Source organism: Archocentrus centrarchus, chromosome 14 (genome assembly GCF_007364275.1).
Source record: "Archocentrus centrarchus isolate MPI-CPG fArcCen1 chromosome 14, fArcCen1, whole genome shotgun sequence".
Lineage (NCBI taxonomy): Eukaryota > Metazoa > Chordata > Actinopteri > Cichliformes > Cichlidae > Archocentrus > Archocentrus centrarchus.
In genome coordinates this window covers 24,429,520-24,457,427 of record NC_044359.1, presented here as the reverse complement: position 1 = coordinate 24,457,427, position 27,908 = coordinate 24,429,520, and the positions used below count along the sequence as shown (strand labels likewise).

Genomic DNA, 27,908 nt, shown 5'->3' with positions numbered 1-27,908 from the left:
CTCTGCCTCCACACATAAGCATAGCTTTACTGTAAATACAGTACAGCAAACTAACATACTGCACTAAACTGCAGTATTTTCATGCAATCTTTGAATAACACAAAGTTGGTATACTTCAGTTTGTTCAAAGTACGTTTCACAATATGATAAAAACATAACTTCACATCCTGTGTAGGCTTTAAATTGATAGTTTATCTTATGTTGACCTGTACAGGGTGTACCCCACCTCTCGCCCTATGACAGCTGGGATAGGCTCCAATGCCACACCCTAAACAGGATAAGCGAAGAGAATGGATGGCTCTTAAGTCTCTGAGCAGTCCTTACCTTTAAATCTAACCTCTCTGCTTCCTCTTTCTTCCATTTTTCTCCATCTCTGAGTGAACCTCTCTCTCACTCTGGGAAATACAGCAGCTGGACCTTTAGCTATCAGACACACTGTATGACAAACTGCGCACAGTTTGTGTGTTTGCTGATATTTATTGAGCTGATAGAAATGTTGCATTTGAAATTACCTGCCACGACATGTTACTCCATTTGTGCTCACTCCTCTTCTGTAGCCCTAGCTAGAAGTACTGCGACCACAACTTATGGACATCTGCACTAGTGGTGTGTGATACTGCAAGATTTGGTATCGATCCGATACCAAGTAAATACAGGGCCAGTATAGCCGATACTGACACCAATACCATACTGACACCAATACCGATACTCTTTAATAATTATGAAGAATTTTCATGAAGTTTAAGTGTTTTGTGATTTTTTTTTCTTAGAATCATTAATTAGTTAAAACCCAGGATAGAATTGGGCAGAGTTTATAGGTAAATAGAAAATACTTTATGGCTTCTCTTCATTGGCTCCCTGTTAAATCTAGAATAGAATTTAAAATCCTTCTCCTCATACACAAGGTTTTGAATAATCAGGCCCCATCTTATCTTAAAGACCTTATATCACCCCAATGGAGCACTTTGCTCCCAGACTGCTGGCTTATTTGTGGTTCCTAGGATACTTAAGACTAGAATGGGAGGCAGAGCCTTCAGCTTTCAGGCCCCTCTTCTGTGCTCCTAGCTCCCAGCTTGGTTTCGGGAGACAGACACCCTCTTTTTAAGATTAGGCTTAAAACTTTCCTTTTTGATTAAGCTTATAGTTAGGGCTGGATCAGGTGACCCTGAACCATCCCTTAGTTATGGTGTAATAGGCCTAGGCTGCTGGGGGGTTCTGATAATGTACGGTTTCTTTTTCACCTTTTTTACTCTGTTTACACTTCACTCTGTATTTAATCATTATTAATCTCTGTCTCTCTCTTCCACAGCTTGTCTTTTGTTCTGTCTCTCTCCCCTCAGCCCCAACCGGTCACAGCAGATGACTGCCCCTCCCTGAGCCTGGTTCTGCTGGAGGTTTCTTCCTGTTAAAAGGGAGTTTTTCCTTCCCACTGTCGCCAATTGCTTGCTCATAGGGGGTCGTTGTAATGTCTGGATTTCTTTTTCTTAAATGAAGTGTACAAAATGATCACTCAAGAACAACTTAAAACTTTTTTTTTCAGGTAGAGTTTTCAGAAACTATAATACAAAAATGTAATAAAAATATTTCTTCATTCACTAATTTTCTGGATTTTTTCTTAAACAAACAAGCTGTACAAAATTATCACTCCACAACATTATAAAACCTTTAAGGCAATTTTTTCCCAAGTAAAATATGTTACTGGAGATCCACGTCTGATTGCTCTGAAGGAGGCTGAGAAACTTTGTGAAAGGAGTCCAATGTGAGTCAGTGAGTCAGTAGAACCTCAGTAGAACCTCAGCACCTTACTTCTGTCCTATGACAGCGATACTGAGGTGAGTTAAGAATATCCTAAACTTCTCTTTCAGTAAGCCTAAAATTAGCTGGCATAATATTAGCTGATAACCAGCTACTGTTGTTTAGCTAGCTTGTTGTCAACTGTCTGGGTCGCATGTTGCATGCCTAATCTGCCGGTCTCTAGCTATATACATAAAACACAATTAGACGACGCAGCCATCTTGACCACTGTATTCAAGACGGCGGGGCAACACTGGTTAGCATTTTTGTATGTATTTTAAATTCATTAATTTTAAGTTTATAAGAATGCATCAGTTTGTTGGAAGATGTAATTGCACAGTAATCTATGTGTATTTATGGATACAATATTCTTTTTTCTATTACATACCCTCAAAAAATGACTGACTGTACCTTTAGTAATACAATACTACTATTTTACTCTTTACAAATAAAATTTTAGACATTAGAGAAAAAATTATTCAAAACCATCTCAAAGACTTATCTTCATGTTCAGCTGCTTTCAGCACTGCTGGTATTTGTTTAGACTCTCTCGCTCCAGTTGAGCTTTCGGAGTTAACTTCAATAGTTACTTCCTCTAAACCAGCAACATGTTTATTAGATGCCATTCATACTAGGCTGTTCAAAGAAGTCTTTCCAATTATTATTGTAGGGTCTTTACCCACAATAAAAAGCACTTTGAGGCGATTGTTTGTTGTGATTTGTTGCTATATAAATAAAATTGAATTAAATTGAATTGACTCTTCCTCTTTTAAAGGGAATCTCGGTGTCTGAAACCTTTACTACCAAAAAAAACATCTTTGCTCAAGTAAAGCAGGGTCTTGATTGCTACAGTTATGATGGCTTATGCTGTCATGTGACAGACATGGTCAATGTGATCACTTCATGACAGCATTTTAGTGTCTCACAGAAAAAAAAAGACATGCAAATGCATTCAATACAAGTGTAGTGGAATTAAAATTGGTGGTAAATGTGTTGTATCTCAGTAGAAACAAATGCTGCAAAGTGGTTTTGTTTTTCTTTGAGAATGATAATCTTGGCTTAAATGTCTATCCTCCCATAAGTGAGATCTATTCTTGCCATGATTCTTGGTTAAAAAAAAATGTGTGAAAGTGCAACAGTGTTTCTGGAACCTGTGAACACACAAATGATTTTTTGTATGCTTGCACATTATGCAAGAAAATAACATAATGTTAGGTTGTACAGCATCGCCACATAAATTTAACCAACATTTGTAAAGATTTCCTGGAACAGTTTGGCATAGTTCATATATCACGTCTTGCTCAAAGTGGTTTTAGTCTTTTGAAAGCCAACAGATTGAATTACTGACCATAAAGGAAATGTTTGGAGCCTCACCAGAATGTTTGACACCTGCACACTTTCACAAGGAAACATTCAGTTGAGGAGTTGGGGTGAAATTAGCTTTTTTTTTTTTCCAGAACCACATTGCATTTTTCAAACTTTAATACTTTGCAGACTGATTGCGCTACACTGCAATCTAGAGAAGAGTTTATTTTTTCAGCATTTAAAATTGATTATTGCTGCCATTTTAACAATGTACAAACAGCGTGCATTAAACACTCACTCAAAAATGTATTTAGAAAGGCTCAAACTGAACCCAACTCTCTGTGGAATCATTCCCCTCAATTTCTCGCTAATTAACAGAGTAGCAGAGTTCAATCACTGGCTTGTTATTTTGGCTCTGGAGCACAAACTTAAATTCATTTTTTTATGACCAAACAGGTATTGTGAGTTTTTCCTCAACACTCTCCCTCGTCATGTCCACAGTGCCCTCTCCTCCCCTCTACCTCACCCTCCTTTTTTCCTGCAGTGTGAAGTGTGAGTGACACTAGTGAGGGAGTCTTGTAACACAAGGTCAGCACAAATGAGAACCAGGCTCATACTGACTCAGCTGGCTCATTTCTTCTGTCATTTTTCCTCTGCTTGACACCACAGAAAAAAAAAAGTTGAAACTCACTATAAATAGCAATTTGGAGGCCAGGAGCCAAATAGCCTCAGCGACTGTTTTTCCTCCATCCCATTGGTCTTGAAAGTGGCACGACATAAATAGGAGGCAGAAATGAACTATGAATAGGCAACAGAAATGAGGTAAATGTTGGTCATTTTGCAGCTCACGTTTTGCACTCAAAGTTTCGAGAATTCTGCAACTCTTTGTGGCTAATGAAAACCAGGCGAATCACAGCAACTGCTCACAAACAGGGCTGTTTTTCAAAAGCTGGTATTTGGAAGCTGATCACATGACAATGTGCAAAGAGATGAGAAACTGGAAGACGAACGTCACAACCTCTCAACACACGTGTGTGTAGAATGCATATACACACGGCTCCGTCACAGCAATAAGTGATGAACAGCATGAAACTGGATCTTGGAACCAAAGGAGCTCCTGTGAGTCTGCAAGTCACGAAATGCAGGGATGTACGTGTTCGTGGAAATTTCTTCAGGTCTGCCTGACCTTGGAGTAAAAGCTGATTTAGCCAACTTCAACAAGTCCACTTTGTAGTTCTGGGACTCTGTTCAAAGAGATTTCTGGTTAGATTGGACAGAATCAATTGAGTTACTCTTATAAATCCTTACATGGGACGATCAAATTGTTGACTCCAGTGATGTAAAATGGAAAATGATGAGCTAATATTATTCTGAATGCAGCTCTTTCAGTTCTAAAAGTTTTACAAAGATTTAAAAAAAAAAAAAAAAAGGCCAATTCACTGAGGAGGAGGAGAAGCTGGAATATGGTGACTTTAAGTTCCCAGTTTGGATCAAGCAGCAATAACCTTTCCCATAATGCTCTTCTTAAATAAATACCGGAGGTGTGAAGTTTGCTTCTTTCAAACCCCACGATTACATTTTATATTCTGTAAATTTGCGCTGCTAAATTGGCCGAGCAGAAATAATAAAATATTTGGCATTAAAAAGCACAACATTACTCTTTCAGACCCATGGAAGAAATCACACCTATACAAATGTTTTCACATCCCGTCTCTTCTCACTGGACTTCATGTGAAAAATCGGTGCTGTGCCCCTTAAAATATTTGATCACCAAATATTTGGGATGACTAATATAATAGGAAAATACAGTAGTTCATTTACCAAAAGGTTTTCTTAACTTGCACTCATTTCTGAGCACAGGGCAAAATCAATAACTTCTTTCTCCTTTAGGCTTTTTTTTTTGTGTTTGTTTGTTTTTTACATGATATAAAATACACTATATTGCTACAGTACACTTGAGCAACAGATGCCTCATTTTGGTCTTAATTTTCGTGAATATGGCCTTACAGGATTTGAAATCTTTCTTTGGCGAATCACAGTTACTGTAAATCCCTGCAGGAACTCGAGCTTAGTTAAAAGTTGCAATAAACATTGTTACTTTCAGAGCTCTTATTTCCGTCCTTCGCTTTTGCTCTCTTTCCCTCTGCACTGACCTACATTCAAGAGTACTGCACCAACTGATTAAGTACATTTATATACAGGATACAGTACTTCATGCTTAACAGCAGCGTGCATATCTTACTTTGAGGTAGGTGTACATTTAGGTACATGTACTGATTCATCATTCAATGAAACTGAACTGATCAAAGTGAAAACAAAAGAGCACCTGGATTTTAACTACAGCGTGGGCCAACTCTGATATGATGTTTACAGGCTTAATTCCCAGAGAGCGCAGCTGCGTATTACCCAGACCCACTGGAAGGAAAACAAAGTCTTTAACAGTGTGTGCTTTCTTGGAATGTAATGACTGGAGAGAATAAGATTTATCAAAGTGCCTGTTTGCCAAAGCTTCCAAACACTTGGGATGGCTTTTCTGGCAATTACAATTCTTTTTCAAAAGCGGTCCAAATTTTGCTAAAACTTTTAAGCTTAAACCATTTAGTTAGTGTCATCTTTCACATGTTGAATCTCAGAAGAATGTTTTAGGCAAGATTATCTTTATAGACCATTTATAATGTAACAACTCACAGTGTGTCCAGCGTTCGGATGAATATATGTTTTGAGGGGCTTTAAATCAATTTGAAGAGCAAAATGTTAAGGAGGAAGTGAAGTGGCTGTCAATGATAATTTTGTGCATCTTTTATTTTCACAAGCTAGTATTTCAGTTTTGAAACTTCAGTTCATTTCTTGGGCTAAAGGGGTTTAAAACATCTTTAAAAGCTGAATGTTATTACTTACGCCACTAGAATAGATTATAACAATATTTTATGACACAATAGCACTGTACATGGATTTCAAATTAGGCTTACATGTTGTCTTCCACACAGATTTCTCCCAGACTTTGCAGCTGAAAAACCGGCCAAGTATGTGCCTGTAGGAGCTGGATCTGAGCCAGTATCAGCTGAGGGCAGATTGTTTTGGGCCATGCGTGTCACTGTGTAGTAGCCTCTAAGTACATGTGTGCTTGTGATTATTTGAAGTTGTGTGGGGGGTTAGTGGAGGAGTCTTGGGAGAGCAGGCTGTACACACAGCTGTGTGTGTGGAAGTGAACATGCACGCTGGGACAGCAAGCCCTTTCCTTTTTCAGGCTAGACTATAGTTTCATTTGCAAAGTAGCCAGATGAGTTGTCTGCATATCATCAAATGAATGCATGCATCCATGAGTAACTGTCCCTGTGATATGTACAGCTGATCATCAGCTGAATGATTAGCTGTTTGTGCAATTCATCATCACCTCTCTCTAGAAGTCTTGCATTTCTCTCTTACACCACACGAGCTTCTGTCTCTGGCTCTTTCTCTTGAGCCCTGTCATAATCCATGTCTAGCTCCTTCTGTACATAACAATAACAAAGAAATGTTGCGAGGCTGTGTGTGATGACCAAATGAGGGAGAAATCCCTAGCAGCTATCCAAACATGTCTATGCTTCATATGAAATAAACATTTTGCAATTATTCATTTATATCAGTTGCTTCTCAGTTCTCCTCTTGCAGTCTTGAATTCTGAAAAAACATGAAGTATGACTCCAATTTGTCAAAAGAGATCAGTAGGAATTTATTATTTGCTTCAAAAAGAAATACAGCTCCTTTTATTATTTTTTTTCTTTCTTTCATTGCTCCACTGATCAGTCACAGGCAGTCTTCTCAAACTGAACTCCAAAGTGAGGTTCTCAGCAAAGAAATGTTTCTGAGACAGAGCGTGTAGTGCTGGAGCCCGGGCTCATGGCATGAGTAACTTTTAGCTGGACCAGTGCCAGCTTTGCATGATGGAGATTTGCGAGGCTGAACACAAAACAGAGGTAGAAACCTTTTCTTGAAAACAACAGGTCATCCAATTATTGCAATTAAAACGCTAAAAACAAGCCAGGATGATGAATACGCATAAAAGACTGGAAAAGAAAAACACCGTTAAAGCCTTTTGACTGTTGCGGCATTTAAATTTTGAGATTGCTATAACTGAGTGTGAACCATGTGGAAAATAAAAGAAAGTAGGTGTTAAACAGTTAAACACGTGGAACCTGAAAACACCTCATCACGTCTCCGACAACCTTGATGTATAAATCACAGATATAAAACACAGCACTGGTGGCTAAATCCTCGTACATTCACGCATTCAGCCTTTTGGTTGCCACTCGTCTGGCTCACGTGCTACATTTCTCCAGGTTACAGTATGCCACTTGAGAATCTCAGCCTGGTCATTGTTGTTTTCATTGTACTGAGATGAGCGACTTCACAGTAAAATGCATTCAGGTGAATGACTGATGTAACTGAGTTTAGGAAGCACTTTCTTTAAAAGACACAGAGGTGAACAGCAAACTGAGTTGTCCCTGAATAACAAAGGGAATCTTTTGTTGTGGCGTGCGTACATGCACGCCGCAACGGAGTGCTGAACAGCTGGCAGAGTGGAAAGTCAGACAGATCACAGATTTTTCTCATTGGAGTTAATGTATTTGATTTGGGATGATCAGCAATTTGACAAAAAAAAAAATACATCGTAAGGTAACAACACAGCATAAAGTGAGCTGTGCGTGGTTTCCTAATGTCAACTTGTGGCAGAAAGTCCTCTTTTCTTATAAATAATGCTGAAAACACAAAGGCCTCCCTTCACTCAAATCTGAACAATCACAAGTCTCTATAAACCTAGAAGACACTTACAGTACATAATGTAGCCCGCATACATACAAATACACATGTATCCAAATACTCAAAAACAATAACCTCTTCATATGAAATAATGGATCTGAAATCATAAATTTATATAAAAATATAAAATAAAGGTTAAATCAAAACAAGTGTCATCTGAAAAGGTGAGAAAAATAATAATCTCAATTGTTCTTTCACTATGTGATGCACTGGCAAAACGGTGAATCGGTGTCTCTGTGAACACACACACTGTTTCGCTGTCCATGTGTCCACAGATGTGTCCAGAGGCCATTTTCAAAGCAGCCACTAGATGGGTTTTAATACTGGAGTGTAAAAAAACAAAAAAAAAAAAAGTCCACAGACACAAAGAGAGGGACGAGGTCCTTAGCTCTCTGGCCAGCCAGCGAGGTAACATGAAAACTACACATTTATCTATCTACACACTAAGGGATCTCTGACTGCAGGGCATGGTAAGTGCACATTTTCCATGAATAGGCCGTTTGGCTCTTAACCCTGATCAGTTCGTGGAGACCTGCGTCACTGTTTGAAGTGGAAGGATGAGCTGTGACTGTCAAACACCATCACATGTTCCTCTTCCTGAAAAGCTGCCGACACAGCAGCAATTATTCTACTAGGAGACGCCAAGTATTTTTTTTGTGGGTGCGTTTGTTGCCCACCAAATGTCTCTAGCTCAGAATTTGGGAAACCTTGATTTTTATGATAAAAAGACAATTGTTTTTGAGAATGACAGTACAGCTGACGCCATCACTGCTTTGTTTTCTTTTGATCCGTGCAAAAGAACATCCAAAAGGAAGGTCAGTCATGCTTCGTTCAGGCCGTCTGTCTTAAAGTTTCTTCTTAAATAGTAATATCATGTTTCAGATGTTTCAATTATATTCTCATCTCATGATCGGGACTCTGGTCCAGTGAGGGCTCCCTGGTGCTGATCATGGATGCTGAGGGCCCTTGGTTAACTCCAAATGGAGAAACAGCTGGCGATCGAGCAGCCAAAGGGGACAGAGATGGGGAGAAGCTTGGTGACATTGCTGCTGATGAAATAGATCCCTCATGACTGATGGGGGACCTGCGGAGTGAAGCCAAGTGGGGGAAAGTCCGCCCAATTACAGGGACTTTGGGAGGAACCGACATGGCCCCTGGGTGGGCTACTGATGTGATGAGAGGAGGAGGGTCAATTCTAGGTTTGGGATCCATTTTGGGCTTGGGCTGGAAGGGCTGGCGGGGGTTCTGACTCTGTTGAGCAGTTTCATCTTTCAGCCTGGCAATCTCTGTGAAGACATTAGCAAGAGGCTGGAACTGAGGGCACCAGTTGAGTAGATAATCCCAGTTATAGCTTCCACGAAGCTCCTCATCACTGGCAACAATAGCTGTGAGGGAACCGTCTACGGAAGGTTTACCATCCTCGGGAAAGGCATAATCCTTCGGGAGGGAAATATTGAGACCACGCCCCACTCCCAGGTAACCACCTCCCTCATCCCTATAGACTGGGAGCTGTCCAGATAGCAAGGTCCCACTGAGGCTGCCTCCTAGTTTCTTTCCTTTGAACCAGGTGCTGCCCTCCAAAGCTGCAGGCTCGCAGGAAATATCAGAAAGCTGGTCAGCATCCTGCTGGATTCCAGAGTCTGGTCCTCTGGCAGAGATGTGCTCCTGCATGGATGAGGTGATGGAGGCGACGCGGGGATACTCATTTATCATTCTGATCTCATCATCCTCTGCTGCTTCAGCTGATCCTCTACCACTAGAGTGAGAAGGATCCAAAGACCCCCCTCTAGTGTAGGGACCACCACCAGCACCACCTTGGTCACCAGCATAGCCTGGCAAGGCCTGGTGGTAGATCCTTTCTCCCCCTGGCCCAGGGCTGCAATCATCCAGTTTTTGTAAGGCAGTTCCTGAGGCAACAGTTCTGTTTCCTGTATCCTGGCCTTTCTTTCTCCTGCGTGATTTCACCAGGAACACAACCACTGCCATGACCACAAGCAATATGATAAAACCAAGAGATGCAGCAATTATGCTAATTACCAGGATGTTGACATCGGCGGCCAGGCCAAAGTTGGTGTTTGTTACATCAATGGAGACCTGGGCTGTAGTAGTGCGAGATGTGTCTAGAGGACTGTGAGCTTGCACATCTAAAGTCATAACTCTGGTGTCCCGTTTAGACCGACCCGACCCACTGCTGCTGCTGCTGCTGCTGCTGCCTGAACTGTCCAGCTTGAGAAAGATCACCCCTGTGGTTTTGTTTACATCAAAATATGGAGAGCTGGCAGTAAGAGAATAGAGAACGATACCATCCACCCCTTCATCCTCATCACTGGCTTGCACCTGGCCAATGCTTTGGCCTTTCTTGGCTCCCTCTGGTACTTCAAAGGAAAAATCTAAGGAAGTGAAGAGCGGGTCATACTCATCCTCACCCGTGACAAATACCTGTACGGTCACAGTGGCTGAGTGGTTCCCTGAATCCACTGCCACGGCTACAAAATTGAAGGTGTTGACCTTCTCAAAGTCAAATGGAGTTTTGCTTCTGATTTCTCCTGAATTCTGATCCACAGCAAAGCTGTCTTTTCCTGCCCCAGACCGCTCCAACATGTAATACTTCAGCAGGCCAAAAACCCCTGTATCATGGTCTATTGCATGCAGAACAGTCACAGCTGAGTTGGCCGGCTGGTTTTCTCTGATACTGGCTGTCAGGACATCCACGGGGAAGAACGGATGATTATCGTTTACATCTTTGACTTCAACAATAACTGGAGCTAGGGCGAAGTGACCCTGTCCATCCGTGGCTTGAACAATGACAACATGTGTGGGCTGGTGCTCACGATCAAGTGGCCGCTGAAGCTTTAAGGCTCCACTCCACTGGTCCACAGTAAATAAGTTCACCTCATTCCCAGAGCTGATAGAATACTGGATTTCAGCATTAGGAGTTGAGTCTGGGTCTGTTAAAAAACAACAACAAAAGAGTTCAACTATATAACTGAGAGACCAAACAAGACAGGGAGAGACATTTAGAGGTGACTGGATAAAAGAAGGCATGCCCACCTGTAGCAGACAGTCGTATGATCTCAGTCCCAGCGGTAGCTCCCTCACTCAGTGACACGGTATATTCTGCTCTGGTGAACGCTGGAGGGTTATCGTTCACGTCACCAATCGTTATCACTGCAGCAACACTGGAACTCCTTTGTGGCACACCACGGTCGGACACTACCACGGTGAGGTTGTAGAGTGACTTCATTTCAAAGTCGACTCCCTCAGCCAACAGCAGAGTCCCAACTGTCTGAAAGCCCCGTCCCTCCAGGAAGCGTACGCTGCTTTCGATCTGGAATGCATTTCCTTCATTCCCGCTAGCAATAGCAAAGTCGAAGCCGCAATTTTCTCGAGAGAGGTCGCTGTCAAAGGCTTCAAAAGTCAGAACCGTCGACCCTGGGATACTGTCTTCAGAAACCGTAGCCCTGCAAACCAAACATCATTATGTAACGACAGCTGTTCAGGTTACACCAGAATACATCCAGATTCTAATGAGCACAGACTGACCTGTACTCGGACTGGTGGAACACAGGAGCATTGTCATTGACGTCAGATATTTGAACTTGGACTGTCGTAAGAGAGGAGAGCGATGGCGAGCCTCCATCGCGAGCTTCAATAACGATGCTGACTGACGGGCGTTCGGGGTCAAACTCAACTCTGTGATTGATGAACAGGGTTCCTGAATACAGAAGGAAATGAGATGGACTTACTCATTCTACTGAAAATGTTACTAGAAATTGGTGCAGGGAGCTAAAACACAGCAGGAAGTCGACAAGCTTATCATTACCATTGCTTGGGTCAATGTAGAAACCCTCCTTGGTTGATGACATCACTTTGTAGGTTATCCTGCCATTCTCTCCAGAGTCTCTGTCAGTCGCTGTTACTGTGATAACTGCACTTCCGGGTGGCGTGTGCTCAGGAAGACTAATCTGAGAGAAAAAAAGACACTGATTATAACATCTCGATACAGGAAACAAACAACCCGGCTTTGGATGATATAACTCCAGACTCTTGGTGTGGAGGATAACCGGCACCACCCTCACAGAGGGGAAAAATGCTTTTTATAATATAGTTCCTTTTTCCTGTGTGTGTTGTATATTGAGGTCATTTCCTAAGACATAGTACATTTTTATAGGCTCATCTCCACAGTGGTTCCCCAGTTAATATTAGGCACTTAAATTTTACTGCACCCCCTTTGTGCAAGTTAGAAATGTACATGTGTGTATTTTACATTGTGTGTTCACAAGTGCAAGCAATGTAGTCTACTAGAAATAAACTGTTTCTGAAAATAATTTACTTTTTGCTTTCAGACCTTATAACTCTAGATATAAGAATGAATGTCAAGCAACTGTGCCTGCAGGAATTATTAGGAAAACACAAAAAAATGTAATAAAAATAGTGGCATACCTGATAGAGATCATGGGTGAATGCTGGTGCATTGTCATTAATATCTTCCACCAGTATCGTAATGTTAGCCTCAGTTTGGTGCTGGCTGTCAGTGGCTCTGACAGTCAGGGTGTACCACGTCTTCTCCTCAAAGTCTAGAGGGGCCGTGAGTGACACGCCTCCACTATAGCGGTGAATCCCAAACTTGCCTAATGCTGTTGGGTCTAGCTGTAAGGAGTAGGAGAGAGCAGGACTGGAGTCGACATCGTTACCCGTCACGAGAGTGATCTCTGTGCCTATCAGTGTGTCTGACAGAGGAAGAAAGCAAAAATAAACTTATTAGTTGCATTCAAACACTATATATTGCACAGCCATGATGCACAACTATACATCATCATGTAGAGCACTGGCTGCAAAGTGCATAATCAGAAACCCAACAATACCTTTAAACTAAACAAACTTACTTTCTGGGATGCGGATTTCCTGGTGGATGGGAATAGTGGGACTGTTGTCATTCTGGTCAACAATAATCACCGTCAGTGTGGCTGAACCTGCCAGTCGTGGACTTCCTCTATCAGTTGCTGTAACTACCAGCCTGTGGGTGAGCAGAGAAAGAGTTAAGCCAAACCATCCTCTCTTTTTATTTGAATTTTAAAGTTGTGATCATTCAAAAAGAACCGAAAATTATGTTTCAGATTTGTTACATTTTGGTTATAAAAGCAATGAGTGAGTCAAAGTTGAAAATGCAGCTTTGATGCATAGTGCATGTAGACCGTTTCCTCACCAACTAAAATATACTCCACGATGCACTAAGTCTATTTCTTTTCTTCTATATTATATATTGTGTGTACCCATTATGGATTTTTTTTCTTTAAGTGATTGTGCACTCATTGTGCATAATATGCACAATGAATGGTTCTTTATTTAACCCCAAATACTGTTCTTACTTGGTCTGAGTAAAGATCTCACGGTCCATGATGGCTGCTGTGGTAATGCTTCCTGTCACAGGGTCAATCTTGAACAGGCCGCTCATGCTTGATGACTGGATGGAGTAGGTCACCTGTCCATTTTGGCCCTGATCCACATCCTCAGCAACCACCTGGAAAAAGAGGAGGGAAAGGGAAACAAAGAGGAGGAAATTTATTTCTACCCTTTGCAGAACTCCAGTAGACAGAATATCTGTATACCTGTATCTGTATTATTTAGCTTTTTCTTTTTACATTTGTGAGCACCTGTATGATTGGCATTTCATATCCTTGTGCTTCTTTCATGTAGGCGACATAATTCTGCAGCTGGAAGCGAGGAAGGTTGTCATTGACATCCTGCAGATTCAAGTTAAAAGCCATGAAGGATGTGGAGGACACAGTTTCAGCTTTCACCACAAGACGGAGTCTTGGGGCGTCTTCAAAGTCTAGTTCCTTGGATCTCTGCACCCTTATTTCACCTGCAGAACATAAAGATATAGGAAGATGTGATTGAAAAATGAAGACCACAATATCCTCATAGTAATTAACCATCTTGATTTACACTGCATTTGACACATGGTATTACTTTAAGAAACACTTTCAAGTGTGAGTGTTACCTGTCGAAGAGCTGATACTGAAGGTCTGCTTTCTGTTCCCACTGAACAGGCTGTAGCTGATACCATTACGAGAGCCATCTGGGTATTGAGCTTGAGCCTGAGCCACAGTGGTACCTGAATTTTTTAAGTGCAGTAGAGAAAAAAGTCCTTACTTGTGAAAGCAGATTTTTTTTAAAAATGATACAGTGAAATAAAAAACTGATACACTACTTGCTATTCCTAATAATACTATAATACTACCCAACCTTTTGCTGCATTCTCCTGTATGCTGACGTCTCTAGCATTCCTGGTAAAGCGAATTCCGCTGTATTCCACCTCCTTCACATAAATTATCACAACACCCTGTGTAGACTGAGCTGGGCTGCCTTGGTCCATGGCCTCCACTATCAGGGTCCTTTGTGCTTGGGTGAGATCTGCCAGTGGCTCAGTGGCCTGTATCTCACCAGTTAGGGAGTTGATACTGAAGCCCTTCACTGGCGTGGCGAAACGGTAGAACACAGAACCATTTGCTCCAAAGTCCTTGTCCTCTGCCTTCATAGTGGCTAAAACCCGCTGGGATCGTCTGGTGGACACTTCAATGATCAACGGATCTTGGATGAAGAAGGGGATGTTGTCGTTGACATCTAGGACAGTGACTGTCACCTGTAAGGCAGAGGTCATTTCATTGACATGACGATAAGTATGAAAAAATAATGAAAACTCTCTTAAATCAGATCCTAGACCAAAAATTCAATGAACACCTTTAAAAACTAACCCCTCATTTACCTGAGCAGATGTGTTCCTGGGTGCAGCAGGTGAAAGGTCAACAGCAAAAACCTGGAAGCTGTATGATGCCAATTTTTCCCGATCCAGAGGGGCTGATGTGGTGATACGACCACTGTTCTCATCTATAGTGAATGCACCGTGTGCCTCTCGACTGAGGAAATACAGAACCTTCCCATTTAGGTCATCATCAGCATCTGCAGCTGAAACCTGGATACATGCAAATAAATAAATGAATTTATATATATATATATATATATATATATATATATATATATATATATATATATATATATATATATATATATTTTTTTTTTTTTTTTTTTTTTTTTTTTTTAATATATATTTCATTTCAGCCTACCTCCAGAACTTTGGATCCCTCTGCAACATCCTCTGACACTTCCACCGAGTAGCTACTTCTGCTAAAGACGGGGTTGTTGTCATTGACGTCAAGCACTTTGACTTCCACTGTAACAGTAGCACTGAGAGCAGGGCTGCCTCGGTCCGTGGCCACCACCTCCAGAGTGTACTTTGTACGTGTCTCCCGGTCAAGCTCGCGAGACGTAGACAGGGCTCCTGTGCTGGCGTGGAGTTGAAAATCTCCATCAGGGTCCCCAGCTAGAGGAAGTGGATTAAAAAAAAGCAAAATTGAATTCAATGGTGAAAGATGGTGAGGAATAGAGGCATCTGTGCCAGCTCTGCACTTAGGTCAAATTTCTTGCTCTAGAGAGGCAGAACAGTGCTGTTGATAAGACTATATCAAGAGCAAACATTTGGCAACTCTCTGCAGGTTTTATTGGAGAAAGGGGAGAACGAGGCCTCGTAAAACACAATAGGTTACATTAGTTCAAAATGTATATACAGCCCATCTATTCTAGTTAACATTAAACTCTCATCCCTGTTAGTACAATATCAGCAGAAATCAGTCCAGGTGTCGATTTTAGTTACATATAAAAATCTCTAAATTTAAACTTGGCCACAACAAAAATGACAAAAATGTAATGTTTCTCCCAGTAAACAGTAATTACAGCAATTGTGGTGGCCTAAATCACTCTTTAAAATCTAATAAAATACTTGGGTTAAACACACAATGCTGTTTCTCACCACCAATTCTGTAGGCCAGCTCTCCACCAGGACCCGAGTCAGGGTCTGTGGCCTTGAGGATGCAAAGCTCTACAGGGGCCTGGTTCTCTGGCACTTCAAGTCCATACCACGACTTCGCAAAGGCTGGAGCATTGTCATTCACATCCTGCACCTCCACTCGGACTACAGCCTTGGCAAAGTTAGGAGGCAGTCCTCCATCCCTGGCATACACTGGTAAGGATTAAGGAGGTGAAGGGTTAGATCCTTTACAAATTTTTAAAATAATTGTGTGTGTGTTTAAGCATATAACATATAGAGTTACCTAGAAGAATGTATATTCTAATACCTGTGAGCGTGTAGTGATCCTGCAGCTCGGTGTCCAGTTCCTTTGTGGTGGTGATGGCTCCTGTCACAGGGTTGATAATGAAGCCTTCCTCTGACACACCTCCATATGTTATTTGTCCATTAGAACCTTGAAAATAACAGGACACGAATATAAAATAAAGGCACACAATGAACTTGGCTACATTAAATGTAATGAGGCTGTAATTTCAAGGAATTACAGCTGCAAGTGTCGGCGCAGTAAACATGTAAGGTTCTGGATAAAGACTGTAACCACACATTTTCATTAGCATCTGCATGTGATTGATTTAAAAAGATTTGGTTTCTCAAAACCATTTTTTGTGTGCGGTTTAGTTCTGTGGTTTCTGGGGCTGATCAACTCTTCCTTCTTACTCATTAAACCAGTTCTGAAACTTGGAAGCTTTTCCTCCTTCAATTTATGCTTTTGTAGCTTGACTTTCTTGGCATTATCATTTTGGCCAAAAATAACAACTGTGTTAATTTGTATAATTTTTCTCTTCCCAGACTAAAAGAGAAGATGTTTATTAGTGATGGTCGAAAAGACTCATTTTTGGGACATGTTTCATTTGATTTTACCTTAACTCCCTACAACATATAAAGCAATTTGCTCATCTCAAAGTTTAGGAGAGTTAAAATCAATACCAGCCCGCTTTTTGCAGCTGCCATTGCGACATGTCGCCAAATTTCACTGACATTCCTACTAGTCTCCACATCACCGCTGCTCTCTTCCTGTGTCTCTACCCCATTCAAATAGTTTCTCTTTTCACTTGCTGGTGAAACAGCAGTTAAAACTGTGTTAAGCGCTGAGATAAATGTCACCCATCAGTCACGTGACTGAGGTGCGGTTAGCCTATTTGAATCTCTTGCACACCAACTTGCTCACTTCTTCTGCTCTGGGGCGTCTCAACTTCCAGCTCTCAGCTCAGCAGTTATGACTGAGATTAAGCTGATTCTCTCCTTCACTGATTCACCAACTCAGTGACTCCTTTGGCTGTCTCTTCAACTCTCTTCATTTGTCAAACAAAACATCTCTCCACACATCCTCCCTGCCCTGTTCCTGCTCATTTCTGCTCAATGACTGCGCTTATTCTAAACTGCAAATTGTAATGAAACATTTAAACCGACCTTGGTCCCGGTCAGTGGCTGTTACTGTCAACACTGTGGTTCCTGGTCCTTGGTTTTCCATCACCTGTGCCTCAAACTCTGCTCGCAGGAACACTGGCGTTTCATCATTCACGTCAATCACCTGCACACACAGCACCTGAGAGGTGGAAAGCTGAGGTATTCCATGATCTTCTGCTACAATTGTTAGATTGAAGACTTCTTGCGCTTCCCGATCTAGGGCTTTGAGGATGGAGAGAGAGCCTATGAGAGAAAAAAAAGAAGAATCAGAGAGCAGTGCATTACAACTTTCTAAAACTTTCCCAAGAATACTTAAATTGAAACCACTCTGACACAGATTTTTTTTTTTTTTTTTTGGTCTTTTACTGTGTATCTTGCTGTTTTTGTGCCTAAGTGTGTGTTTGGATTATTTTTGCAAACGTGCAATTTTCTGTACCTGTGATTTTCTGTACCTTGCACGCCTGGAGGAATGGTAAAAGCAAAAACCTTTAAAACTTTGCTTTATGAGAGTTTCCACTGAAAGCCCAGAAAGTACAGCTACTTCATACCAGCTATTCAATTCTGGCACTTTGAACATGCATTGAAACGTGCATCCATGTATTATCACTTAACGGGTATGATTACTGTAAACATTGTGAAACAGACACACAGGTAAACACACACTTCTGTTTGAGCTAACCCAAATCAACCAATGGCCTTGGCTTACTGTACGTTACTGTGCTTTTTTTGTGCAACACTACCATATCTGTTTCCATTTAAATCTGCAAGCCATTAACTGATATGTGTATATGGGTCATTTATGTAAATCATGCCAGTTCATATAGGGTCTGTGAATCAGACACTGACTGTTACTGTCTTACCAACATGTCACAGCCCTGTCATCACCCCAGCCGAAGTAAGAGGCTACATAAAGTGTGTGTGTGTGTGTGTGTGTGTGTGTGTGTGTGTGTGTGTGTGTGTGTGTGTGTGTGTGTGTGTGTGTGTGTGTGTATATACTGTTCACAGAAGTCTACAAGTTTAGCTGGCATGCAGGGCCTGAGCGATGTGCGTAATTTATAAATTTCACAGCATGCCAAACATACATTTTGTGTTGAATATTTTGTGAGGCTGAGGCTCTGATGTTTCTGTGAGGTCTTGCTAGCTGCCCATTTTAGCTAAAAGAAAACAGATGCACACCATCTAGTGAACTATTGCATTACCCTCTTGAGCCAGCTTTGTTTTACTGATGGAGTATCAACCATATGATAAAGGTGGTGTTAGCCTTTATCATCAAATGCCATAGTAAATCACAAGAAAATGTGCATTATGGAAAACGCACTCAAGATACGGTACTGTGCAAAAGTCTTGAGCCATCCCTCTTTTTTTTTTTTTTTGTTAGGAAAATGGGGAATAGGTGCAGGGATTTCATGAAACGTGCATGCATGAAATACAGGATATAAAGCAAAAATTGTTAATACAACTCTAACAAGCTTGATATGACCACCTTTACTCTTCAACAAAGCCTGAATCACAGTGGCCCTGAGAGATCAAACTTAAGAAAACACCAGCAAACAGACAAACACTGCAAAAGCACACAAAACACAGTGGAAGTTGAATAAAACACAAAGGAAGCAGAACAAAAGCTCATAAAGCACAATGGAAGTGATTTAGGGGAGACATTAACGTGACGGAACAGCTGCAAAAACCGAAATATGCAAACGACCGCACCGAAAGACACTGAAAGAAGCAGAGATTTCCTCAGTGTTGTGAGGCAGAGAAAGATGCAGTTAATGTGTGCTCTAATCGCATGAAAATACTGCAGATATATGTTTGCTGTTAGTTGTTTACAGAAGCTGTTCCATCACGTTATTGTCTCCCCTAAATCACTTGGTGGTGTGTTTGGAATGATTGTTATTTGACAAAATCTCCAACACAATTGGCTGAAATGCAGCCCCAAACCATGACAGAGCCTCCACCCTGTTTTTAAGATGGCTGCAGACACTCACTGTCACCCACTGGCCTTCAGTAGATGGACCAACTGAAGGGCCAGTAGCCTCTCTCAGGTCCTGTGTCAGGATTTTGACATATTGTTTTCTATTTCCTAAAGATATGACTTTCAGATACTGTTCACTTAATGTTGATAGTTTTTAGGCCTGCCACTTAGGTCATCATCCAGTTTCCACATTTTTTTTTTAAGAAGTCCCTGCACAGCAGGAGAAATGCCAGATTTTTGGCTAATAGCTTTTTGGGAATCACCTTGTTGGTGCAGCAATGTTACGCCTGTCAAATTGTGTTATCTTTGGAATTCTTTTTTGGAGAGTCAACAAAAGAAACAACAAAGAACAAATGATGTGTTTTTGGGATACAATTTAGAATCAGTTCTTCACTAAGTTGTCCTTTATGTGTAGACATAACACTGGTTTATCATTGACTTACAATCTTTTTTGTGGCTTAACCAAAAAAAAAAACTTTCCTCTGAAAACAGTCAGGTACAATTAACTGGACTGAAAACGAGTGGGGAAATAAAGCAGCCACACATGAACTTTGAAAGCCCTTCAGAAAGCCTGGAGAACTATTGCTCAAGACCACTTTAAAAACTTCCAGGAAAGTCTGGCTCCTTGGAAGCATAATATCAAGAAATGAGAGGTGGCTCAAGACTTTTGCCCAGTACTGTATAATGAAAATTAAATCCATGCTGAGTAAATGATACCCAGGATTTGAGCATATTACTTAAATGACGCCCTAAGCAATGAGACAGAGAACCGTATAAAGTGTAGTTCATAAAAGTAAAGTAAAATAAAAAAGCTGGAAGAGCAGATATTTAATTTATAAGCAATAATAAATCTATTGATAACCACCATATTAGCCAGGTCGTTTTCCTATATGTCTTCACAATACACACTAATGTGCTATTACAGCTATTAATAACCAAAAGCTTAACACCACACACCCTGAGAAACAAACCAGAAGTGAAATCACTCCCTGTTAAGGAGCCAGACACTTGACAGTAATGGCGTAAAGACTTTCTTCCATCTGGAGGCTACATTAAGTGTCTCTGTCATAGTTGTTAATCTCATCCCAGAAAGAGCTCAGCACGCCTACACCACCACGCTCCAACAATGAAGAGATCACATATGAACAGAAAATATCAAGTGCGATCCACATCTCTAGCCCAAATAAAGAATGGTTCCCATGAACAAATCCATCAAGAAAAGGACACCAAGTATGATTCAAATAAAATATTACACAGCAGCACTTCAGCGTCTCATTATGATCTTTTGGAAAGTTTTGTTCATCCAAGCAGCCTCCATCAATTATTAAACCCCAAAGAAAAAGGCCACATCTTAGTCCTGCTGTGTTAAATCACTTAAACCAGGATTATAAACACAAGAAACTATGTGGTGTATATAACTCAAGTTACTCTTTGATAGAGTGTACACTGGATATTTAAAGAAAAGTCCATCTATTGAGATATAAATTTGACATTACAATATTTTCAAGTGGTATGTCCCACCCTCAGAAGAAGCTCACCAGTGTCAGGGTTCAGACTGAAGCGTCCAGCACTGTTGCCTGCCTGGATTCTGTATGATACTCTGCCATTTTCTCCTTCATCTAAATCTCGAGCCATCACGTACAAAATCACAAACCTGTCAACGAAGCCACAAACAAAAAGTCCTTACCGAAATGCATTCAAAGATTCCAAAAGAAGGGTAACAACAGTGGCGTGGCACTCACCCTACAGGCTGATCCTCCATGACGCTGACAGCAGATGGAGAGCTGAAGACGGGAGCGTTGTCGTTTTCGTCTGTCACGAACACTCGGGCGGTGACCGAACTCCAGCGTCTCTGAGAGATATCCACTGCCTGGTCTGTGGCTCGCACCACAAGGTAAAGGGAGGATGTGGACTCATGATCTAACTTCTGCCCCAGGGTGAGGACTCCGCTGGAGGGGTCGAGGATCAGGAAGTCAGGGGTTTCAGGCCAGAAGTGCTCGATGGAATAGCGCAGCTCACTGTTGGGCCCGCTGCCATCCTATAAAAAAAAAGGAAAACAGATAAATTAGACAGGGAGTGGCTATATTCTTCTTCTTCTTTTCTTCTTCTGCAGGAAATGTATCTACAACAATATTGATAATGAACTGATATAGTTGTGAACTGAATATCTCAGATGATGTCACCTTTGTTAGGCTCTGGGAAAAACAGATCAATTTACTGATATTTTAGGATGAAATAATAATCCAAAAAAAATTATAATTATAATGCTGAAAATAACAACAGTAACGTGTTTTAATGAAAACCCCATACACCCGTTCCCACCTGATCCACAGCTTGGAAGGTATATATGGAAGTCCCTGGCTCGATGTTCTCATGGATCACAATGGTAATGGGGTCTTCTGTGAACTGGGGTGCATGGTCATTGCTGTCCTGCACGTTGATATCTAGTTTCACCAGGTGGCTGCTGGGAAATGCCTGAGAGAAGTCAGACACCTCGATGTCCAGTGTGTATCTCGAGCCCTTCTCATAGTCCAGCTCCCGGACCACGTACACATCCCCCTTTAAATGGTCCACCATAAAGGTCCCATCCCGGTCTGTCCCACCCACAACCAGGTAGGTCACCTGGCTTTCCAGTACAGCAGAATCATGCTGGTCAGGTGAACGGACTGAACCAATGACAGAGCCTGGAACTGCCCCTTCGACTGTGTTCAGGGTCATAGAGAGGACGTTGGGCTTGGGGCTGGACCTGGAGGAGCTGAGAACCTGAAGAAAAGGAAACTAGCGTCAAACAGACCAATTTTCTGAGTATTTGTTGTAAAGTCCTTCCAATAATAACTGTGATTAAGATCGCAGTTACAATGTTATTCGTCCATGGATTTGCCCCAAAACAGAGTGAAACAACCCTTTTTCGGTAACAGGAGGAAAGCATCAAGGCATTTGCTTCACTTTATACGTATATTAAAGCATCTGATTTCTTTTGATATTCTGCAGACAATGCATCTATATGGCGCTCACCCCAACCCATCCCTAAGCATAGCCTTGGGCTCTAGTCTGTTTCTGTTTTGTTGTTAATACTATAATAACCTTCACAGGCACTCTCACTGTGCGTGAAGGCATTATGTGTAATCCTTCCAGTAAATATCTTGACACTGCAGCATTCTGGCTTCAACTTGAGAGTCAGGCTTTGTGACCTGTGACAAAATAATGAAGGGTGTGATAGCAGGGAAAACTGTAAGTGTTCCAGTTCAAATAATTCAGAGCAATAAGCAACCTCCACATATGCTACAGTCTGGTCTAATGGGAAACAAATACGAGCCAGAGGGGCTTTGACACTGTGAACCGCCTCAGGGTTCAACGCTGTTCTGGGACAGATCAAAGAGCTCTAAGGAAATATAAGCAAGTTTTCTGGTTCCATCATCAAGTAGTACACACGCAGACACACCTACACATACTTTTGTTTTTGTTCTCAATATCTGTAGCAATCTATTTCTGGGGCCTTTACTATTACTAAAACTAAAAGAGGAGGGGCGTGATGTGGTTAGGATCAAGCCTCTCATCACAAATATTTGCAGTTGAAGCAGCCTGCAAACAACACGTCATCGAGGCCCATTTGTTACTACCTGATTTCTCAGGTGTTTCAACACCTGCTCACTCACACCTCGACCCACATGACCTTCATAACCCACACAATGACATGGTGGGGCAGTGTCTCACAAAGGATTCACACCTTGGTTCATGTGATGTGACCCTTAATTACTAACATGATTGGGGCAGATGGGGTAACAACTCTCTCTCTGGACCTACTCCATGGGAACAGCTCCAGTGGGGTTAAATACCTGGGACTCTCCATCAGTTTTTAGAGCTGAGGAATCCTCTCAGATGAGAGGTGAAATGTCCCTGATCCAACACACCTGAGTCAAATGGCTGAATTACCTCCTCAGTATGCAGACAAGTTCTCCAGAGTCCTGCTAATGACTTCTATATTTGACTCAGGGACACATCTAAAACCTGCAGGACACCGGACCTCGAGGCCTGGATTTGAGGATCCCTGACCTAGGACTACCTGACCAATTTTGACCATTTTTTATTCAAGAAAGCAGAAAATAAAATGATGTTGCAGTTTATCCTCTGTGCTTCACTGTATTGCGGGAGCAAACAATAACTGATTGCACTGAACTTGTAATTTTGTGTTCTGGGCTCAAGCTCCAAATGGGTGACTACAGCTGGTGAAAGCCTGTTTTTTAAGCAATTTGTTCAAATGCATTTCCTCAAATCACATAATTTAATGAGCTGGCAGCACTAACAAATGTGCTGCACTGCACTACTTATACTTTTTCGCCTCATTTGCCTTTTCTCTTTGCGAGCTAACTATCATGTGTACTGTAGTACACGTGGTGTACAACGGTATCCGTCTGATTTTACGCACAGCTAAGTGAAACGTTATCTCAAAATCATTAACTGGAAACGTTACCTCATGCAAGTGTTTGAATGTGTCATTACAGTGAGCGTGTCTCTCTGCGTGCATGTATCACTGCCTGCTACTGTACAGCGGTGTATTCCCTTTCTCTCCATGTGATTTGATGCAGCTGGCTTTCATCAAATCTCATCTGGGAGCATTTGATTCCAAGGTGCCTGTTTCCCCTCTGTCTAATCTCAGAGCCGCACAAACAGCGCACAGGCGAAATCTAAGGCAAGCGCTCCCACTGTAATTAGCATCCTTTTCCTTTCCGAAATCACATCACACAAAAACACTGAACTCCAACCTTTTTTTTTTTCCCACCGCTGTTAAATTCCTGATATTGTATGTTGATATGGAGGACTGACCCTGCTGCAGAAAGTTCAGAGCATTAGCTCAGTCCACAGCTCAGTGTTTCTCACCACGGGTTTTGGTTACCTCTCTAACCTTTTGAATCAGGAAACACCCACTAGATTGGATAGAGCTCTTTGTTTATAAAGGCACACGTTCAGTTTCTCTCTCTTTCTCATATTTACGTCTTTTTCAAATTCCTTTGACAGTCAAACTGCTCACTGTTTTCCTCAGATTGAGGAAATTACAGCTTGTGTTACAGAAAAAAATGCAGAAGGACTGAAGTGAAGTGCAGATGTTTAGGCTCGGTCACCAGACTTTGTGTCCAGTCACTAGGTGCCACAGAATGTTTTGGAAATTCAGCACATATGAAAGTGTGAGGCGGCTGGATGAGGATATGAAAATGGACAGATTGTGTTTACTTGTATCCGTAGCTGGCAGGTGGAGCTGAGGGTTGGTGTGCCGTGGTCAGCAGCAGTCACAGTGAAGGCATACTCGGCTCGCTCTGCCGATCTCAGAGGGGAAGCGGTTCTAAGCTCACCAGTGGTTGGATTGATGGAGAAACGCTCTGCTCTGGAGCCTGACGTAAATGAAACAAACATTATCAGTGTATGGTTATGTGAATGCTATGGCAGGTGGAAAAATCTGTAAATTTGTGGCTCAAAGATGAATTATGAGGCTCACCTGATAAAGAGTAGTATATGGTGCCATTCTCTCCCTCGTCTGGATCTTTAGCTGCCACTGTCCCTATGACTGTTCCAGATGAAAGCCCCTCAGTCACCTACAATGAAGTATTGTTACTCACTGGGAATGAAGACACTTAAACGTTTTACTGCTGTCTCATGAAATCCTCACTTTTAGTATAGCTTGGTAGGATAGCACCTCTCTATGGGCTAATATCACACCCCACTAATAAAACTCCAGTGTGCACAGAGGAAAATTATATTCATGGCTATATAATATATCTAACCTCCCTTCCTTCTCACCTGAAGTACCAGCTCCCTGTCGGGCCTGGCATTTATGAAATTGGGGGCGTGGTCATTTTCGTCCAGCACAGTGATATGAGCGGTCCCAGTGGCACTGCGAGGGGGCGTACCCCCATCCTGCACGACCACAATAAGCTGATAGCTGGACTGTTGCTCTCTGTCCAGGGCAACGCGAGTACTAATCTCACCTAAAGCAAAAAGGAACACAAGGGAAGCTGGTGAGTAATTACCAAGTAATTTAATTTAATTGAGCACGAGCAAATCATCAATTCCTCGAGGGAAATTATGCTGGTATTATCAGTGCTTATGAAGTAACTACATTTCATGCCGTGCAGCACAGTTAAAATAAGCTGCTCTGCATTTACCATTACTCCTACTTGTGTTATGGTTATAATGTTTATCATTACCTGTTTGTGAGTTGATCTGAAAATGCCTGTCTGCGTGCAGCAGCCTGTAGGTGAGTCGAGCATTTAATCCTGCATCTCTGTCTGTTGCGGACACCCTGCCAAAGCCTGTTCCTGCAAGGACGTTTTCTCTGACAGCCAGAAACACCCTTTCCTGGCTCAGTCGTGGGGAGTTGTCATTCTCATCTGTCACTGTTACCCTGACAGTTGCACTGCCAGTTCTCCCTGCACCTCCTGGCCCCGAGGTGGCAAGAACAGTCAACAGGAACATGTCTTTGACTTCCCGGTCTAAAGAGCTCCGAACAAACAACCAACCACTATCTGGCATGATGCCAAAACCGGCAGCATCACCATCAGGCCTGAGGCGGTAGGAAATAGAGGAGGAAGATGAGGAGGAGGAGCTTCCCCCATTTCCAGAAGCCTCCCTGTTGAGCGCTCGAACCTGAAGGAAACGTGTGTTTAGTGGTGTGTTTTCCCGTAGCTCCACGCGGTAGGTGAGGGTATCAAAGTTTGGGCCTTGTGCGTCTTGTGCTTGGATGTGGACCACAAGTGTGAAGGTGGAGCTAAGCTGAGGTGCTCCACCATCCTTGGCAACCACCTGCAGGTCATAGCGAGGGACACTTTCATATGACAGACTGCCAATCAGACGTACCTCCCCACTGCCCCTGTCAACACCAAATGTCCTCTGGCCACTGCTGCCTGCAGCCCCAGCAGAGACGAGATCGAAGCTGAGCTGACCATTATGACCGGAGTCTTTGTCGGTGGCCTGAATACGGTAGATAACCGTCCCCATTTTGGTGATCTCAGGTAAAAGGAGGGACTCTGATGAGGAGGGGAGGAAGGTAGGGGCATTGTCATTGATGTCTGCAATAGTTATGTGTACCCGGCTGGTTCCATATGCGGGAGGAGAGCCAGATCGTGCCTGGATCTCTAGGTCAAGACTGGGGCAGGTCTCATGGTCCAGAGGAAGGGCTGTGCGAATGGTACCAGAGGCACTGTCCACTGTAAAGTGACCATCAGGGTCTCCAGATGAAATAGTGTAGAAAATATCCCTAGAGGCACCTGATAGAAGACAGAAGGAAAACCAGACCATGGGATTGGTGCAAAAAAAAGTAAGGAAATAGTGATAAAATCATGGCACAATTTCCATGAGGAAAACATCTTCAAAATGCTTGATTTTCAAATTAAAATAAACTGAAACAGAAAACAACTTAGAGGTTGAAATATTCTGTATTTACCAAAAAATAATAACATGAAAACCAAGAAGCCCAACACATAAAAACCCGAACATGTAAAAAAAGAAATCAGACAGCAGATCCATAGACAGCTTTAGGAGACACCGATGTGGTGTGTTTACTCAGCTGAAATCTAATCCAAGTGTCAATAAATGGCTGGATTAACTCAAAGTGCATGAGGGTCCCGATACACTGAGAGCCTTGTATACTACCGCAACCATCTGTCCACTACACCACTGATATTTTGACTCAAAATTACATCCCGATCTAAATCCATCATTAACAGTGAGAGAAACTATGAGTAGGAGTAGGGCTGCACGAAAATAAAGCCTGTGCCGTGTGATGGATGTGATTTCTTAATGGAGTGTATATGGTTGTTGCTTGGTTATTTCTACAACTACTGGAGTGAGCGATAAGGCATTGTGCACTCGCCAGCCCATTAGTGCATTTCTGTCCTGGTACTTGTCAGAAAGATGGAAAAGGTTAAGTTAGAAGTAAGAACTGGTTCTCTCTGGTGAGGTATCTAAGTTTTAAAAGCAAGCCTGAAATGACCAAAGTTAGAACAGACACACGGATACAATAAAGAGCACATTAGCGTGAGAGTACAAAGGCCCTCACCTGTCTTGGTAGAAGCACGGACCGCTCCCACTGCCGTCCCCCTGAGAACATCCTCCAACACAGTAAAGAAATACTGCGCCTGCTCAAACACCGGAGATGCCACTGCGCCTCCCACCACGCTCACGTTCACTCTGGCATTTACCGGTGCTGTAAGACCGCCGCCATCCTCGGCCGATATGACCATGGAGATAACCGTGTTGGCTTTGCCATGGAGTGAGCGAGAAAGAGAGATCACACCTGCAATGGGGGGAAAAAAAGGATATGGCATAAAGTCATAGCAAACATACACAATTGTGTCCCCTATGCCATAGTAGCCCACTACACACCTGTGTCCTTGTTAAGGGTAAAGAAAGAGGAGCCTCCTCCAGGTACAGTGCGGTATGTTACTCTCCCATTTTCTCCTACATCAGGGTCATTGGCTGTTACCTTGACAACAGATGTTCCTGGGGCACTGTGGGTACTGAGACTGACTGTGTACAGGACTGGATAGAAGGTGGGACGGTTGTCATTGATGTCCACCACCGAGACTCTCACACGGGCTACTGAGCTTAGACCACCCTGTAAAGGAAATATTAAAAAAATTGTTTGATGTAGGCCTAGTTTATTTGAATACAGAAAAACCTAAACTATCAACAGGCTAAACCTTTTTAAAT

The 27,908-nt window shown here is 42.2% G+C and overlaps 1 protein-coding gene across 1 annotated transcript in view; it reads right to left on the bottom strand.

Moving 5' to 3' along the window:
* Positions 1 to 6,790: 6,790 nt before the first annotated feature.
* Positions 6,791 to 27,908, bottom strand: part of dchs1b (dachsous cadherin-related 1b) — an 85,633-nt gene continuing 64,515 nt past the window's right edge. Inside the window, exons 6-29 of the mRNA XM_030746793.1 lie at positions 27,582 to 27,813; positions 27,256 to 27,492; positions 25,406 to 26,464; positions 24,999 to 25,186; positions 24,697 to 24,793; positions 24,435 to 24,592; positions 21,528 to 21,968; positions 20,948 to 21,243; positions 20,744 to 20,859; positions 17,237 to 17,476; positions 16,095 to 16,220; positions 15,770 to 15,979; positions 15,027 to 15,283; positions 14,669 to 14,875; positions 14,149 to 14,545; positions 13,904 to 14,017; positions 13,554 to 13,765; positions 13,269 to 13,420; positions 12,786 to 12,916; positions 12,343 to 12,629; positions 11,723 to 11,864; positions 11,443 to 11,614; positions 10,951 to 11,360; positions 6,791 to 10,847 (exon numbers count right to left, since the gene is read on the bottom strand). Of these exons, the coding sequence (XP_030602653.1) occupies positions 8,791 to 10,847; positions 10,951 to 11,360; positions 11,443 to 11,614; positions 11,723 to 11,864; positions 12,343 to 12,629; positions 12,786 to 12,916; positions 13,269 to 13,420; positions 13,554 to 13,765; positions 13,904 to 14,017; positions 14,149 to 14,545; positions 14,669 to 14,875; positions 15,027 to 15,283; positions 15,770 to 15,979; positions 16,095 to 16,220; positions 17,237 to 17,476; positions 20,744 to 20,859; positions 20,948 to 21,243; positions 21,528 to 21,968; positions 24,435 to 24,592; positions 24,697 to 24,793; positions 24,999 to 25,186; positions 25,406 to 26,464; positions 27,256 to 27,492; positions 27,582 to 27,813 (7,938 nt within the window). The 3' untranslated portion in view covers positions 6,791 to 8,790. The remainder of the gene's footprint in view (positions 10,848 to 10,950; positions 11,361 to 11,442; positions 11,615 to 11,722; positions 11,865 to 12,342; positions 12,630 to 12,785; positions 12,917 to 13,268; positions 13,421 to 13,553; positions 13,766 to 13,903; positions 14,018 to 14,148; positions 14,546 to 14,668; positions 14,876 to 15,026; positions 15,284 to 15,769; positions 15,980 to 16,094; positions 16,221 to 17,236; positions 17,477 to 20,743; positions 20,860 to 20,947; positions 21,244 to 21,527; positions 21,969 to 24,434; positions 24,593 to 24,696; positions 24,794 to 24,998; positions 25,187 to 25,405; positions 26,465 to 27,255; positions 27,493 to 27,581; positions 27,814 to 27,908) is intronic.